The sequence below is a fragment of the Cebidichthys violaceus genome, unplaced genomic scaffold (genome assembly GCF_023349555.1).
Source record: "Cebidichthys violaceus isolate CVI_PGR_0920_01 unplaced genomic scaffold, fCebVio1.0.p SCAF_8, whole genome shotgun sequence".
Classification (NCBI taxonomy): Eukaryota; Metazoa; Chordata; class Actinopteri; order Perciformes; family Stichaeidae; genus Cebidichthys; species Cebidichthys violaceus.
The window spans coordinates 656,291-674,188 of record NW_027176964.1 but is presented as its reverse complement, the minus strand read 5'-3'; the positions used below and the strand labels follow the sequence as shown (position 1 = coordinate 674,188).

General features: G+C 43.8%; 1 protein-coding gene across 2 annotated transcripts in view; it reads right to left on the bottom strand.

Annotated features, from left to right (window-relative positions):
- Window positions 1-2,267: 2,267 nt before the first annotated feature.
- agap3 (ArfGAP with GTPase domain, ankyrin repeat and PH domain 3) overlaps window positions 2,268-17,898 on the bottom strand; it is a 113,676-nt gene continuing 98,045 nt past the window's right edge. For both annotated transcript variants that reach the window (XM_068737745.1, XM_068737744.1), the window contains exons 15-18: window positions 17,620-17,710; window positions 17,163-17,385; window positions 6,904-7,159; window positions 2,268-5,434 (exon numbers count right to left, since the gene is read on the bottom strand). In XM_068737745.1, the coding sequence (XP_068593846.1) occupies window positions 5,204-5,434; window positions 6,904-7,159; window positions 17,163-17,385; window positions 17,620-17,710 (801 nt within the window). In that variant the 3' untranslated portion in view covers window positions 2,268-5,203. The remainder of the gene's footprint in view (window positions 5,435-6,903; window positions 7,160-17,162; window positions 17,386-17,619; window positions 17,711-17,898) is intronic.

Genomic DNA, 17,898 nt, shown 5'->3' with positions numbered 1-17,898 from the left:
AGAGGGGCGGAGAGGCAGGGATGCGCTAAAATCTGCTGATTAGCGAGAGGGTTCAAGGATATGGAAATGAAGACATGAGCTTTGGGTCAGATGGAGACGAGCAACATGGACGCACTGGTCAGACATGATGGAGCTGAAATTGATAAATGGATGTTCAGGTCTGGGGGGGATTCAGGAGGGCAGAGCTGGTTCGGCTGGAAGGAGCAGAGTGGATATAATTATTGGTTAAAGAGGTTGAAAGGGTGGAGGGAAGGAGGAGAAAACAGGGAGCGACATGTCCAAATGAAGACAAGCTTGACACACACACGTGAGACAAACGGCACTTTAAAGCAACATTTACGTTACGACCATCACCGACCGCTCGCTAAACAGGCTGTTCAAGTGGCCCGTGGCCAAGCAGCCCCCTACATGTTATGGAAATATGGATTTAATGTTTGCAAATATGGTCTCGTCAGGTCTTTGTGTACCCATCCATCAGCCTCAGACCCACCTCTGCAATCTTGGAGGCAATTTGTCTGAGAAGAGGTGGGCGGCAGAGAGCCCTCCTCACTGTTTAGCAGGCCCTGATGAAATATCAAAACACACAGCGGTGCAAGCGAGCGCTCCAGTCTCACCACAACAAACACAAGTGGCCCGGGTCTGCCGGGGCGTAATAAATTACAGGACACGCACTTTCAGTGACATTTCTCAAGAGATGGAGAAGGAATGTGATTCAGTTTAGGATCATTTAAGCAAGACCTTAACATGTTGATATTCAAAGGCCATGAAGACTTTAGAAGTTATAATGAATATATTTTTTATGTTAACAATGGATTCCACTAATAGGTTTATGTGAAAGAGACTATCACCCAAAAGACCTGAACTTCGAGAGCAGTTTTAGCATCTTTGTTTTTTGCTTTTTTTTTTGGCCCTCACTTTACTTTTTTCGGTTCCCTCTCAGCGTTTTCAAGCAGAAAACAAAAGCTCTAAAAACTCCCTGTGTGCTACCTGCTCAGCACTAAATAGCAACCAGACAGTTAGCGACTAGCTGGCTGGTTGGTCACAACTGTTACTTTTCAACTTTTGGTCATTGAAGTCATAGTCCTCTTTTTTCTTTTATAAGGCAGCTGTTGCATTTAGCCACTAAAGAGACAGATAATTCCCTCATGAGTTAGTAAAGACAAAAAAAAGTGAATAATGGACTTCCATTTGTCAGGGGGACACAAGCTAAATAAAAGCTAAGGTTGCTCCATATCCACTGGATGTGTAAATATTTGCTAATATCATCTTAAAAGGTGAAGATGCATCAATGTTGAGTTTACAGCTTTACTGCTCCAAAGTGGCCCGAAAATCACTCGATGGATGTTAAAAGTTTTTCTCAATAACACTGAATATTTAGGCCAAATGTACAACAATCTAAGTTAAATAAAGATAAGTTATAGTTTATAAATATATAATTTATTGTACAGTAAAAAACCCAGCTAATGTGCTGCAATAGGTCTGTAACCAAACAATCATCAGATTCTGATTCAAATATTGCTTAATCCTGATTGGTGCAGGGATATAATTAATGTCACCTTTTTCTGAGCCACGCCCACTTCAAACCAGTGAGAAGAGATCAGAGAAACAGAAATCTTTCATGTGAAATATCCACTATGTTTATTTAGGCAGGACCCCATTAGTGCTAGAAAGGAAGCTGACTGATAAAAAAAGGTTTTCGGGGGCTTTAAAGCGTGACCCTGAGGATTGTGGCTCCATGTCAGGCCAGCGCAGAGGAAGGAAGAGGACACACTGAAGAGAAACCAGGTGATGAGGCTCAGACAAAGCCGGCCAACAGAGAGAGGAAGGGGATGAAGATATGCTGAGACCAGATTAGCAGGAAATAAGAAGTAGATTAGTGAGGGCTCGACTCCTCTCGACACTGAGACCTTTCACTTTTCCCCACGGCGTTGTGCTGCCTGACACTAAGCCCGGCTTCTTTATCTTAATCCTCTTTCAGCGAACTGTTGGGGGTCCCACAAGCAGGAAGTGGAGAGAGGCTGCTTAACTTACCTCCAGGCAGGCTCGGATGATTTGCCTCGGACACATTCACGGGAACTCCTTCCGGTGATGATCCGGGATTTCTCCGGGGAGTTTGATGAAGGAACATGCAAAAGGGGAAGAACATGAAATGGCAGTGCTGGATGAAGGGATAGTGATGCTTTTAATTTGAAAGAGAGTCTCACCTCGTCAGAAGTTCATGCACTGATGGATGACGGATGAACACACACACACACACTAGACAGATGTGTTGATTTTCCCCTAAATGCAGGGAAGGCTACATCGTTTTATTTGAGTGTTTATTAATAGGTCAACAGTCAGCTGAGCATCCAAGCGTACAACAAGTTACTCTTTAGCTTTTGCTTCGTTTCACGTTCTCAACGTAAAAGGAATTACAATAGGAAAATTAACTTGAACAACAACAAAACAAAAAACAAAAAAAAGATATTTACAAACTGCATTATAAATATGTCAAATGTACATCATTATACACAAGTACCAAAGGTGGTAGGTTCATGTCGACACCTAACAGAAGTACCTTAAAAATATGCCTAAGGAGAAACAGAAAAAAAACAACATATCAAAATATGGTTCGTGGGTCAAAAGGGACCGTTGACCTAAAACCAGTTTAGCTTGTTTCTCTAGGAGGAGCTCGTCTTCAGATAAAAGCATGAAGCTAATATTTACACGTCCATGTTGTGTCAAGGGGGGGGGCAGGTCTCTAGTGTTTTCTTCATCATCTACATTATGTAAATAAGGGTTCAGGTAATCACTATACACTTTAAACTCCTTCTGAAATGTACTCATTGAAATAAGTGGGTCAAGTAGAAATCAGAAATAAGGCTGGTACCACTGCACAGTAACAAATACATCTCAAGCTAACTGGTTGAACCTGTGGTCGGTTTTGGGATGTCTCAAAGAAATAGAAAGACATTTTGGGAAATGTGCTTATTTGCTTTCTTGCTGAGAGTTAGATGAGAAGGTCAACGCCACGGGCCTGCCTGTGCGTTGAGTATGGAGCTAGATAGAGCCAGGAGGCTGTTAGCTTAGCCTAGCTAGCATAAAGACCGTGAGCAGGGAGATAGAGTTAGCGTGTTCGAAAATCTGCCTACAAACACCTCTGGAGCTTAAAATTAAACATGCTCTTTCTTGTTTGTTTTAATTTGAACAAAAACTAAAATGTAAAAAATGACAACTTGTGATTTTAGAGTGAGTAACGTGGTGCAACTTTATGCTAAGCTGGGCTAACTGTTTGCTAGGCTAAGCTAATCGTCTCCTGGCACCAGCTCCGAATGAAACACACAGACCTGAGAGTGCCATCGATCTTCTGATCAAGAAAGCATATTTCCAGAAAATGTCAAAGTATTCTTTTACTATATCGTTATCTCAATGATTTGCAAACATCTTCTTTTGACCACATCTTCAAAAACATGAAACAGAATCCTGAACATAAGGTACAAAAACTTGCTCTGTAAACACTCATCCTGCCTTTGTAAACCCATAAAATCAAGATGGTTAAAAACCTTAAAAATGGCAGTTGAACAAAAAGGAAAAAAAAATCACGGCAGACATTGTGCCAACTGCAACTCCTTATCGTTACTATAAATTAATCTGCTTAACATGTCAGTGGAATACTGTACATTTGTATTAACGCAAAGAGTCAAACTATTGTAACGTCCCTCTATGAATCTCCTTTTGCTCATTTTTAATCCCTAAATGTCTTAGTCACTTGAATGCATTTTTGTTAACTCCCCGCTTCTTAGGCTGACACACAGGTTTAAGGAAAAAAGGAAAGTCAGAGACTGTTTCTTATAAGGAGTAAGGTGAATGAACAAGAACTACTTTTTTTTTTACAGACGGCTGTACATTAAAACACAGTTATGTTCATCTTGCACTGCAGGTGTCTCCTCGAGGTTTATGAACAGAAATGCCCGGTCGCTCTCTGCTGCACGCGGTCACAGATAAGGTAAGCCCGCGCGTGTTGAACAGACGCGCGCGCGCGCCCACACACACACACACACACACACACACACACACACACACACACACACACACACACACACACACACACACACACACACACACACACACACACACACACACACACACACACACACACACAGTACCATATGTGTATTTCACAGCAACAAAAGAGGAAACACTCTCGAGAGTACCGCGTCTACAGCCTTTTTGGCCACAGGAGGAGAATGGATATTCCAGTATCTATCTATGTCAAACAATCAACAGCACAATCTAGTCAATCGGGGAAAAATTACTCCAACAAAGACGTTGTTAATGGTACGATTTTCATTGTTTCAATCAAACGTTTGAGTTTGAATGAATTTTGATTGAAGAGGCACGGTTATGAAGCCACGTGGCTCGATGGTCATAAAACATTGTGCCCCTTAATTCCTTTATAGTCACGGACACTTTCACTGGAGGATCACGACAAGGGAGGCGAAGGAAATGACTCACTTTCTCCCCCCGATAGGAATTCTGCAATCAACTCCTTTATGATGATCCAAATCCATTTTCCTGTGAATTAAGTGTCTAAATCATTTGGACTCTTCAATTATAATTGCTTTGCCTTTGTATATGAAAAGTGTGTCACGAGTTTGATCGCCGTGTTGAAGACATGCATCATTACTAAAGCTGCAACAGCCATTGAGATCACGGAAGGTTTAGTTTCTTTCCCACATCAGTGTTTTGTCACTTGTACTACTATTCCTCACAGTTTTATGTTATTATGCTTAGCCTTGGAAATTTGAAGGAAGTTTCTCATTTCAAGCTCATTATAAAACCAGTTCGCGTCGCGGAAGGGGAAGACATAAAGAGGAAATGTTCAAGCATTAGGGAAATGCTTTTCGTAGGGAAGGTACGAATGCAAAAGTAAGTCATTTGTTTGGTTGGCGCTTAAAAAACAAAGAGCTTAAAGCTGATCGTGATCATTTCAGACCAAGATTGAACAAATTTAACGAATACAAAATAATAATATAAAACAAACAATGTACAATGTCTGAACAGCCACTTCTTTCGGCATAGTGGAATATAAACAATGAGTCCGTCGCTCCGGATTTCTCTCCGTTGGTACTGATTCTGGGTCACACAGAGGAGGAAATGCTGGGGAAGGGGCGAGCGGGTTTCGGGCTCTTTCGTGCGTTTGTCCGCGGCTGCTCATCGGCTCCTACATGATGCTGATGCTGCGGTTGAGCTCACACTGGGCGTTGTTGTTGTTGATGTTGGGGTTGGGGTTGCGGCGGCTCATGTTGGGCGTGGCCACCGACGTCAGGCTGCTCGTGTCGTTGGGGCAGCCGTGCTGAAGTAAGATGTCGGCGCACTCCTGGCTGCCGGCTCGCCGGGCGTAGGACAGTGTGGTCTGACCACGAGCGTCACGACTCTTCACGTCCACACCGTACTGAGGGAGAAGATGATGGGTAGGAAAGGCAGATCAGATATAAGATTTGTATTTATTTGGGGGAAATTCCAAGGAATTAACAGACATTTATCAAGATTTAATTTAATAAATGGTCTTACAAACAGTATGAAAATTCCATTTAATATGCTTTATTTGATTTAATACAAAATGCAATGCAAGCACTGCACTATTCTTTCTGATTCTACTCAGAAGCTCATTTTAGTTTCTGCCTTTTCTTCCTCCATTTTTCTCTTCACTGTCTACAATCAGAGCTGCGTCACTCGCAAGACATCTTTGTTTACTGCAACCTGCACTGATCTTCCTCGAACAGGTCGCACAAAAACTTTTGGGCGAGTCATAGTGAGTATGTGGCTACTATTTCCATCTAATGTCTGAGCATGTCTGGGTTTTGGTTTCTGTTTTACTTGAAACAGAATTATGTGGTTGTCCTGAACTTGAATGGACTGTCAGTGTACAGCTTTTATAGAGGGAAAACAATTAAGCATGACAAAAGAGAAAACTGTTTTACATTTAACATGTAAAACGTGAGCAATGAGCCTTATGCATACTTTAGCTTCTTGATAGTTGTATGACATTATTTGACAATATTAAATATACAGTATATTCTGTATCTGCTCGTCTCTTCACTTCATAAAAACTGCAAAAAATAATTCTTATATTCGGTGAATTATTCAAACCTTGGGAAGTCTTGGATCTATTGAATCGTGTCAAGAATTCAAAATACGTTTTTTGCAATTTTGAACAATTCTTGCCACACATGTTATTCGCAGCTTAAGTTACCACTGAAGTAGATGTATTTTCTGTTCAAAATTGGGGTTATTAGCATCCTTCTGGGAATTAACACGGTAAATGCTATATTTTTAGACTTAAAATGGACTACTGTCACGGCCAACAAAATAAATAGATGATTCAGTATATCTCATTTATTCCTAACAGCTTGTAGCGAGCTTTAAAACAGCATTGAAACGGTCAGGTTGGGAAATAAATGGTAACGCTTTATTTTACGAGTGTGCAGATTCTTAGCACTTTCCTCGGGTGTTTCTTGGAAAGAAGTGTGCAATCTAACACCAACTGTAGCTGAGACATTTATTTTAGTTAGAGTTTAGTTAGTTGTGTTAAGTTTTATAGGCAGTTACTCCCTTTAAGGAACTGCTCCTTTTAAATTAAACTTGCAGAAAATATAATTAAACAGCCAACTATGAACAATGAAAATCCAAATAATTTAACATTTTTAGACACTTGGTGTGTGGGGGACAAACTTGTAATGAGAAACTGGCACATCTGGTAATTAAAGAGTTAAAGTAGTTGAAGAGGTTTGCTGGTTGTTGGGAAGTCTTTCTTTTCACACTTAAACTCCTAAATCGCTTGGCCGAACACTAAATGCCTCCAATAACAACGTTCGTCCACCTCTGACCGTTCGCCCTCAAACGCCGGAGAGGCCAACTCACCCAGATGAGCAGCTGTGTGATCACCACGTTGGCCATGGCGCAGGAGAGGTGCAGAGCGGTGCGTCCGTCTCCGTCCCCGTAGGTCTCGTTAACCTCCTCCTTGGTGCCGTGGGCCAGCAGCACCACCACCAACCTCAGGTCGTCCTCCACCACCGCCCGAAGCAGCTGCTGCCCCAGGGGCACGTCGGACTGGGGCAGCCCCACCAGGAACAGCTTCTGCTCGTACTTGGCTCGGATCCAGCGCTCCTTCTCCTCCCTGGAGAGAAGTGAATGACAGGGACGCTGCAGGTCATGGCGGGGGTAAATCATGGCGAACATATGTGCACGACTATGAACAACTTAGCGTTAAAAGTCAAAGAACTTTTACACACGTACAGTATCTCATAAGCCAGAGGCAGTGATCTTGAGACAAAGCCATGTGGAAAAGGTAGAATGTGGACACACACAGGAAGTGTTGAAGTAATTGGTCTTAGAGACTCACTTAAGTGTTGTTTCTAAATTATTAGAGCACAGGAAAGCCACTAGCTTCCTCTATATCAAAGCGGGAAATGATACAGCGAGATTGGCTGCAGAGATGAGAGAATGCCAAAGGCTGCGATGCTTTGGGCAATATTCCACTTTTCTAGTGATTAAGGTCGACAGCAAGACGGTTAGAGCCTGGCCGGCTTTCTAAAGGTTACACATCTCGAACAGCGTGTCTGCTGCTGACAATACAGGAAGGAGGGGGACGTATTTTTTTATCAGCGCTGTCGGCTGTCAGTCTGAACCGGTGGATTCCCTCCACAAAAGAGGCAGTGTGTGTCTCCAAAGCCCCGGTCTCCCTCGGGGCGGCTGGGCCCTGAGTCAGATCGATGGGGCTGAATGGCAGCCAGAGAGGGACGGCGGGATGTGGGGCTCCTCCACTCCAACATGCAGCAGAGAATAGAGGCAGAGGGAAGGCTCCGTCCTCTATCGCCAGGCAGAATTATATCTATTGCTCTCCATCTTGACCCCCCCCCCCCCCATTTCATTCTCTGCCCACATACAAACTGTCCAAATAAGAAAGAGGGAAAAAAAAAATCAATATCAATATGTGAATGACTGAGCATGCCCAGTGTGGCACTAACCCCGCGACCCTGTCAGCCGGCGTGATAAGGGGAGCAGAAAGAGGCTGTTGTTTGGATTCGTGGGTGAGTGACAGAAAGGAGAAGGTTTGCACGGATAAGTTGAAGCGGCGACGCTGGCGAGAGCGACAAGGCTCTCATGGGACTCTCTATCAACGGGCCGAGGCTTTGCAGCCAAGTGCAAGCTGACAATCAAGCTCACTTCAATTCCGTTTCATCATAATCACAGTGACAACAAACTCCAACGGTACAACTTAATTACCAACATCAACCAGAAACATCCCATCTACACATTCAATTATATATTTATCATCATATATTAAAGGGTTGGTTCCCCCCAATTTACAAAAGCCCTATTTAGCCACACACACACACACATTTGGTTTTACTTGAGTGATTCTTTTTGGGATTTCTGTTTCACCCTCAAAGCAACAATATGTTTGTCCTTTTCTCAATATTTATTTGTATCTTCCTGTACTGTCTTTGGCTCTCAGCCTTGTGCTCACTTTGACTAAAAACTTAAGTCCTAAAACCAGCCCACAAATTTTTGGTTACATTTTTTAAAAAGGCTCAGTAATTTCTTAAAACGGCAGAACACTGTAGTTTTTACTAACTGTTACTCAAACAGGAGTAAATAGAGCATTTGTTGGGGACTATTTCCAGCTGCGGATCAATACACATTTGGTGCTCTAGTGAGTTAACAGCAGCAGGACGGTGTATGTGGGACCAACCTAAAATAAAGTAGAGTGTCCATGTTCGTCATAATGAAGGAACATGTCACACAGTGAGGCTCACTGAAGGTCTATGGCACTGAGTAATAAACTGTATCGGGGTTTGGCTACTTAGACAAAACTGTTGAGCAAAACCAACTTATCGTTAGGTCTGAACTTTTCATGGGATTTGTAGAAAATTTGAAAAATCAAGAATATTTCCAGCCTTATCCTTATATAAAAAAATAAATAAACAGCAGAATCTCCCTCCTGCAACAAGGCCCTATAGTTCCTCTAGATAACCCACAGACCTCGCCGGATAGACTTTCTAATGATGATTTAGTGCCTGCTGAAAAAGTGCAATTAGGATAATGTCAGGGTGATATCTCAAAAACCTGCTTGAGTAAAAACCCAAAACTAGAACCACTAGAAAATAAAAGAGACAAATAGGTAATCTCGTCATTTGTGTGAACTGACCTGAGCATGTCCCCAAATAGCACATTTTCAATTACAGCAGCAGCTTTAACAATAGTAGCCAGTTCAACATTAGTCACTCTCCTCTATTACGACCTTATAGCAGCTAGGTGTCAGGGCTGCCAACTTACCACAGACAGCAACCATTTTCAGACTCATATGTCAGCTGCCAGGCTCACTTCACAGAGCAGTCTGTCTTGCACAGAGGAGCCTGGCACCGGCCCTAACTGCAGGAGTTAAGGATATGATGGAAGAGGTGCAGGTCTTTATCAGCTCCCCGGCACGGATTGATTAACTGCGAAACGCCACCGGAAGCTCGTAAAGCAACCTAACCCACATCTTTAAAATAGTCCTAACTCTATTGCGTTTATAAGCATACGGGTGCATTTTTATTATGACCTCGAGGAAAATGTGGAGGGGAAAGTCCTTTACCCATTTACCCCATCAGACAATCTTTTCTTAAGGGTATATACGGGGTATTATGTGAGCAACAATACAGCCCTAATGGCAGGCAATTGCAGTGGCTCAGAGTTTTATGGTGTAAGACCTCCATCAATCCCTACTCAGTCATTATGTGTGGACAAGCCTGTTAGCAAATCAATTGGCCTTAGAACCAGAGGACTGCTCAGAACAGGAAGGGGCCGTCCTGCCCTCCCCTCTTATTTCCGGTGGACTCTTTGAAAACAAGTGTTTTTTTTCCACTGCCCAAGAGGATAAAGTATGTTTAAAAACTCTCTAACTAACTGTAATCCTCAAGGCACAAAAAAATCTAGAACCCTTAACAAAAATCTGAGCGTGGTTAAAATCAATCACTTAGAGCTGTTGTCCAAAGTTTGTTTCAGAAAGCTGGACCATGAATGAGATGCTGAATCTGTAGAGCCCAGTGAATTGATATGAGCTAAATGAGGCAGAAAGTTAGCACCGAGATGTGAAACAAAAAGGCTGAGGAGAGCCATTAAGAAGACGTCAACATCTCAGAAAGGAGCCCTGAGGACACTTTGTTAGCCTCCGCTACAAAAATCAGCCCCGAAGACCTGCAGGGGAAAACAAGGCCTCACTCACTGCTGATGCTGAGCTCTCAGTTCAACCGCAGTTATTTTTACGTCGTCTACTTTTACGAAAAATAAAAAGCAAAACCAGCCGGACAGTGGTTTTTTGTTGGTTTTTTTTTTTGGGGGGGGGGGGGGGAATTCCTAAACCTCTGCCACTTGAAAGCCAGAGCGTGAAAGGAAGTGAAATGGTAATCCTGCCTCTGTCTTTTGTTTGAAATAGAAAAAACAATCCAAACAGAGGTCGGGTTTAGACAGTCAGGGGGAAAACTGAGACCCTTGAAAAGGACACTTCCTCACCGCAGGAGGAAGAAAAATAAAATCAGCAGATTTAGCATGTCAAAGCGCCAGGACGGAGTAGGAGGGGAGGTGGAGAGGGAAAGGAGAGTGAATTTTCACAGCATGGGGGGATATTTAGGAAATTGAACTGATGGTTACTCTTATATACACACACACACACACACACACACACACACACACACACACACACACACACACATCCAGGCATGGGCACCAACAGACACCACCCTGGCTCGAGCACATGCTTGTTGGAAATCTCTCTGTTGCTGAGGGGACAGAGGGGAGCTTAAAGTTCCCAATAAAAATGCCTGTGTCTCTTTCAAGTAAAAACAAGCTGGCGTTTGCTTCGCCCCAAATCTTCCTCCCATCATTCAGAGTTATCGCGAAGCCGATAATCATCGTTTCACTTTTACATCGTTAAGATTTCATGCGAAAGAAGTCTCGGGACAAACATCAAAATGCTCGCAGAGTCTAAAGTGGAAATGGGCTCCTGTCCAGAGCTGGTGTCCCCTTTCATTTGACTACGTAGAAGCCACCTCGATAAAGGCAGCCTTAACAGTAGAGAAAGGCCTCTTTTATAATTCTATTAGAGCTCTGTCCTTTCAGCTCTCCGTTGAGCAATGGATCCTGACCCTGACTTAATTAAGTGGCAAATGGCGGAATGATTCTCCTAAACCCAGCCCACGGAGTCAAGAACACATGACTGAATTCAAATAAAGAGGGACAAACAAGGATAATTAGTCAAGCCTGAAAGACAAAAGGCGAACGGGAATTTATAAGAAGGGAAGGGAAACTGAGACGGCGGGGGTGGAGCCACAGAATGACCAATCTGACTGCCTGCAATAAAGGTGCATTGGTCCATAGGAAGAGGAGGATGTCCGTCCCACCACTCGCCCATCTTTCAAACACATACCGAGTCCTCCTAAACAATCAAAGCCTCTGGAGCTCCTCCTACTCTTCCCCGAGGATCCGAATTCACTGCGGACACATCAAATAGACGCAGTGAAGGGGAGAAATGGTGGTGGTGGTGGTTGGTTGGGGGGGGGGGGGGGGGGGGACTTGGGGTTTGACCAGCCTGAACAGACCTCACAGTGGGGGTGGGCAACTTGTATGGGACCGATTCCCATGCAGCCAGCGGCTTCACTTCCACAAGCAGAGGGGAGGGAAGACACAGAAGAGTGAGGAAGAGGGACAGCAGCAGAAAGACAGAGAGGGGGCTCGGAGGGAAAACGACTGAGATGACAAAAAAGAAGAAGAAGAAAAAAAAAGCGCACACAACAGGGACAGAAAGCTGGGCCCCAAAGCATCAAAGGTTGCTAAGGGCCAGAAATGAAGGCGCAGCACAGTAAACGCCGCCGCAAAAGTGCTAAATAAGGCGTCCCGTGGGCCAGTGGGTACAGTGTAGACACGCTACGCTCCGCTCAGAGAACAACAGCTGCGAAAGAATTAAGACAAATATTTTCACAAGTGGAATCGCTGCCGCTTTTCTCGCTTCCAGAGCGCGGCCCCCGAACAGATGACCAGAATTCAAAAGGTTGTTGTGCTGAGCTCTATAGAGAGGCCAACAGGAGAGCATCTGGGTGCCGTAGGCAGGCAGAGGGATGAGTTGAATATATTGTGACATTAATGAGGTTGTCAGACTCCTCGTGATGGAGTGGCTGTGTTTTTGTGCCGGCAAGACTAACACCCTTAAATGCTCATGCTGTTAACCCCTGCTGAACCCTCGCCTCACATACAAAGCAGAGGGGACGATAACACATGCCCTGCTTATGCATGCGGCCTGCTGCACGAACACATTTCAAATTCTCGGTCACATAAAGGGGCCGTCTCTTCTTCTTTTTTTTTCTTCTTTCACATCATCAGAGAAGAACTTCTGTTCTGATTTCATAATGCTAACCATATTAAAACTACATTCACGGGTTAAGTAGACTCCGCCATGATGACTCAGACCTTCCTCCATGTCTACCTGGGTCTGAAACCCGGTGGCATGTGGGCAATTAGTGGCTGTGGTTCCCGCTTCTCCCACACAGGGCTAATTACTGACCTGTGGGTTTCATTTAGAGAGGGAGAGCGGGAGGACATGGGAAGACCCGGCCATTCATTCGTCTTAATTAATTACTCTTCCTCCACCAGGGCTCCTGGCAAGGCCGGCTATTCTAAAAGCTCTTCTGAGAGTTGGCGTTCCAGCTCTCCTAACCTGTGTGTAGCCCCGGAGCTTTGCTCGCTTATTTAGTTGGAATAACTTGGAGGACGGAGTCCACTGTGGACAAAATCCTAGAAACAGAAATCTACTGGCCACAGCGCCGAATGTTGTTGTAAACGCGGTCAGACAGCTTTGGGAGGACGAGCAGAAGGTGCCACCGCCGGAGCGGAAGGGGTTAAAAGAGGCAGCGGGGCCAGGTTTGGAGAGGTTAGCGGTGTGATTCATTTTTATTACCACGCAGCCCCTGCAGGCGGCAGGAGCGGCAAATTATTTCTGAAACAAAGTGGAGGGCTCTCATCAGAGCTATTACCTGCCCGTGGCCGAGGGCGCCGCGGAGCCCACAGAGGGTGACAGTGAGAGGCCCGCGCCGGTGAGGGATAGCCGTCCACATCCGTCCACGCTCCGGGACATCTCCCCCAAATGAGAACCGGTGTCTGTGTATGTGTGTGAGTCTGTGTGTGTGTGCCAGTAGACGATAAGGGTAAAGTTAGCTGTTGGACCTCCCCCACAGTATCTGTCAAAATAGTCTGTGGTGTTTTCTATCGCGAACACGCCAAGCAATTAGAGGTGACGTGCAAAACACAGCGACTCCCAGGTGCTAATTAAAAGAAGGACTCCCCTCCAACATGCTGACTGCAGAGATCAGCCTCAATGCAGGGATCAGCTTCAATGTAGAGATCAGCCTCAATGTAGAGATCAGCCTCAATGTAGAGATCAGCCTCAATGTAGAGATCAGCCTCAATGTAGAGATCAGCCTCAATGTAGGCGCTCGCACAAATTCATCATTAACTGTAAAACAGCCAGGCAACGCTTTTTAATCAGGCACCCTTTATAGATGGGATATAATTGTAACTAATGGCTTTATTAATGGTTGATATGTAATGTATTTCCTATAGATCAGTTATTATCCATGAATAAGAAGAACTTTTGGGGAAAAATGACTTTGGCTGTTTCACACGTCTGACTCCTCACCTTCTGGAAAATCCAGATTTATTTATTTTCTGTGGAAAATATTAGCACTTACAACTGCAGACTTTATTAATTACTTATCAAACTGCAGGCTTGATGGCTTATTAGAAAGTGATACACACCCGGGGATTTATTGATGGATTAACAACCCCCCCAAAAAATTAGAAAGGATTGACACCAGCCAAAGGGATTTTTTACAACTTGGTAATCCAAAATGTTCCCCTATAAATGGCTTATAACTGATCTAGAAAACGATTAGTTACAACTTTATGAAGGCTGCCTTCTTAGAAAGCTGAACCATGCATTCTTCTACAATGTCTAAAAAACAGGTGCCACGTATATACCTGCACATCCGCGCCCATTACGATGCCTGTAATCAGTCTGATGCTGCTGTGCGGATCTGTGTACGACAAATCTATACATTGTGTTCTCCCGATCCAGAATATCATAAGCTAAACCAATCTTGTGGATGAATGCGTTTAAGTTAAATCTCAAAAATGCAAGGGGGTAAAACTAGTCTTGCAGGAGACATTCAATCAGACACCGAGTTGATATTCAGGTAGTTACTGAATCGTTTAGATTAGGTGTCACTAATGTTTAGTGGGACTCGGGAGCCACACACTGCCTGCCTGGGTGCCATCACAAAGCTGCTGCATGTCACCCATGTGACACAATTAAAATCCTCTCATATGTGTTCAGGATAAGAGGCGCATATCAGAAAGAGAGTCAGGATTTATGGCGTTAAAAGAAAGAAAAAGACGACATCCCACGAAGTTGGTTATAATTCATCATTTGTGATGAAGCTAAATAATTTGATACCAAAGTTTCCCCCACAAGGGTACATTGCTCCATCAGCAACAAAATCATCAGCATCTCAATGACCAGTGGCCATATATGATATTTACAACTGCTGTGTTTTGTCTGGAGATTAGTTATGCTGCAAATGAGATTTATTGTTTGACAGGGAAAACTAATGGAGATGCTGCTGCGGGATAGGGATCGGATTTTTTAGACAATGAAGAACCTTCCTACTCGAGGCGACGTGGGACTGACAGCGGTAGGGAGAGGAATCAACATCAATAATCTTTCATCAAGTCCACAGTGGAGCACTTTGGCACAGATACCATTCAATAAATAACTGTAGGCCATCATTCAGTTCTGAACTGGCCGGAGAGCGCAGGATGGATTCAAGAGGAAAAGGCCTGAGACGACCGGTGGAGTGGAAAAAAAAACACAAAACAAAAAAACTATGAAAAACTGTTCATTAGCAAACTTTTCATATGGTCCCAGTATGTGGTGTGTAAGTATTATCTCTGTATGTCCAGTGATCATGTGCTGAAGCGCATCCTGAAACTGCTCCATCGACAAAAAAATAAATAAATAGAGAAGTGTATTTTAAGGTACTCACTTATGCTGCTTTAACTTTTCCACAGTGAAGTGATCCTTATATATTGTAGCGCCACAAACTCAAAACTGAATTAGTGTGATCCAAACATCACAGATTTGGGTAAAGGTTGAACTCGTCCCTCATGCTTCTGGTGATGCGAGTAAAACTAATTATGGGATATGAATTGGTGTCATTATTAGGGTTTGTTTGAACAAATTTAAGGCTGATATGATAGCTGTTCTTCTCTGACCAGATACATGCAATGTAAACCTGCCATTTTATTTTCGTCGTGAAATTATAAGACATTGACTTCGGTAATCTGTCTCTGCCATCTGATCGTTACGGTGGGTAAGCAGCAGAGGTCCTGCCTTAAAGAGATACAAACCCTATTAGATTTCATTAGTACGAGATTCAAGGCACAGTTCTCCTGTCACATCATTGTCTTATTACTGTTTTACAGCTGTTGTATTATTATTATTTTTTCAATCTAATAAGAATAATTGTTAACTTGCAATTTATTTTTGCAAGGAAACAAATAACAGTGATGAACGTATTAACAGCTTCAGTGCAAAAACTCTGTATTGGCTTATAAAAACCTGACATGTTGAGGCTGAAAGTAGCCCTGAAACTGATGATAGTTTTCCTTATTAATTCATCCGGTTCTTCTTATTGAAACCCTCTAACCGATTAAACGTTTATTCAGAAATTGTTACACCCATCTCAAGTTCCCAGAGCCCAAAGTGACATCTTCCTAAAACTAATTATGTTATGACTTGCAACTAAATACAATGCAATACAATAAATAAGGGAAAACATAAATGAATCACATTTAACTGCTATAACCAGCATTCAATTTGCTTTTTAGTTTGACTTAAATGACTATTCAATCATCGTTTCTTTGGGCACTTGTATCAACTGATACTCTGGTTGTGAGCACCCCATAGTTTATCAGGAATACATAAAAGTTACTTTACATGTACAGGTTATGGTGGACAATAACAACAATATTATTATTATATTACATTTGAATGTGTTTTAGCCATAACAGCTGCAGCAGCAGGACAGAAGTAGTAAAATAAAACAGAAAGCAGCGACGTTTCTTTTTTGATATGTCACTTTTAGTAACAAAGTTACAAAGCTGTGATGTTAAAACCCTCTAATGCCACCAGGGAGACCCTACAGACAGTCTTTGCTGTGACAGACTGAGTGATGACCCGGCCCTGTGTGATGGATATGTGACACGGCAACTTGGGCCCCGAGGGCCCGGCTCTCGGGGTGGAGTTTAGCCATAATGGTGTGCTTAATTACCTGCACAGCCACACAGCAGGTCATTAGTCAGACTGGGACGTTAGGTCTCACCTGTCACCGAGAGATAAACAATCCTCCTACCGGATCTGGGTACCTCAGAGGAGCGGGAGCAGACATTGGGGTAAGTTAGGGCAGGGCAGTGCGGGGGAAGTGACAAAGTCCAAAGAGACGCATTTTAAAGAGATGGAGAGCTACATGTTTGGTTCCAAAAGTAAAAGCTTTGGTTACCTAAGTTGTAGAAGTTTGGAAGAATTCCACATATATGCTGTTTAAAGTCTCACGGATAACAGGCACGAACAAAGGACGAAGGCTGGATTCAGATGTGGTTCAGATTCAAAGATCTTTTCCTGATTAGTGCTCATGGATTTGGAGCTAGTCAGAGTTTTTAATAAGGTAAGTGCAAGGACGGACGAACAAGACAACAGATACTCTGGTGGAAATAAAATATATTACATCCTTAAATGAAGAGATGGAGGGATAGAGATACCAACAAACTGACTCGGATAAAACACAGGCATTGTGATAAATGCGAACACGGTGGACTGAAACATAAAATACTGTGTTCTTGGCTCAGCAGACTGACATTTATGGACCCCTGGTGCTTCTTATGGAGCATTTTGCGGCGTGAACTGCCTGTGCTGAAATGTGGGTGGCTAATAAACGGCAGGTAATGTAGGGAAGACGGCGCTGCCTCCCCGTTCTATAATCTCCGCACGCTTCATTAAGCAGCACCTTTATTTGCAGACGCATGCTAACCTGGTGCTGTCGCTCCCCGGCTTGGTGTAGCCCTCCAACGCGCCCTCCCACACACTGTTGGCCATGGAGTTGCCGATGGCCGTCATCACCATGCTGAGCTCCACCGGCCAGTCGTCCAGGTCCAGGGAGCGGACGCGAGACAGGTGGGTGCCCAGGTTTCTGTGGATCCCGGAGCACTCGATGCACATCAAGGCGCCCAGGTTCAGACTGGCCCAGTCTGGGTCTGCGTGATAAAGGACAAGCAATCATTTCAACACTGGAGTAGAGAGATGAAACCATCCAATCTCCCAATCTTGCAATTGCAGTGAGCGAGCTAGTGGTGAACCCAAACCCAATACATAGTTTTATTTATGTTTTTATATGACATCTTTGATCAGATACAGAAACTCTTTGTTTCCTCCTCTACAAGGCCTTCATCAAGGAGAAATGAGCTGTTGCGATGAAGAGTCATACTCACTGGGTGCATCGCAGTCCACACAGAAGCTGTTCCCCCTCACGTTTCGTGTGGACTGAATGGCCATTGCATCACTTTGGCTGCCTAACCGAGACTGTAAGACATGAGGGAGAGAACAAGTCAGGAGGAACTAATGACGGCAAGAGAGGGAGAAGGCAAACAATTATAGCTGGACTCAAATCATAGACAACCAGCGAGGAGAGGGAGGGACGGGGTTTCTCAAAGGGAAAATATGAATATGAAAATTAGGCTGTGTCTCCCCAGTATGCTGACACAAGCCGT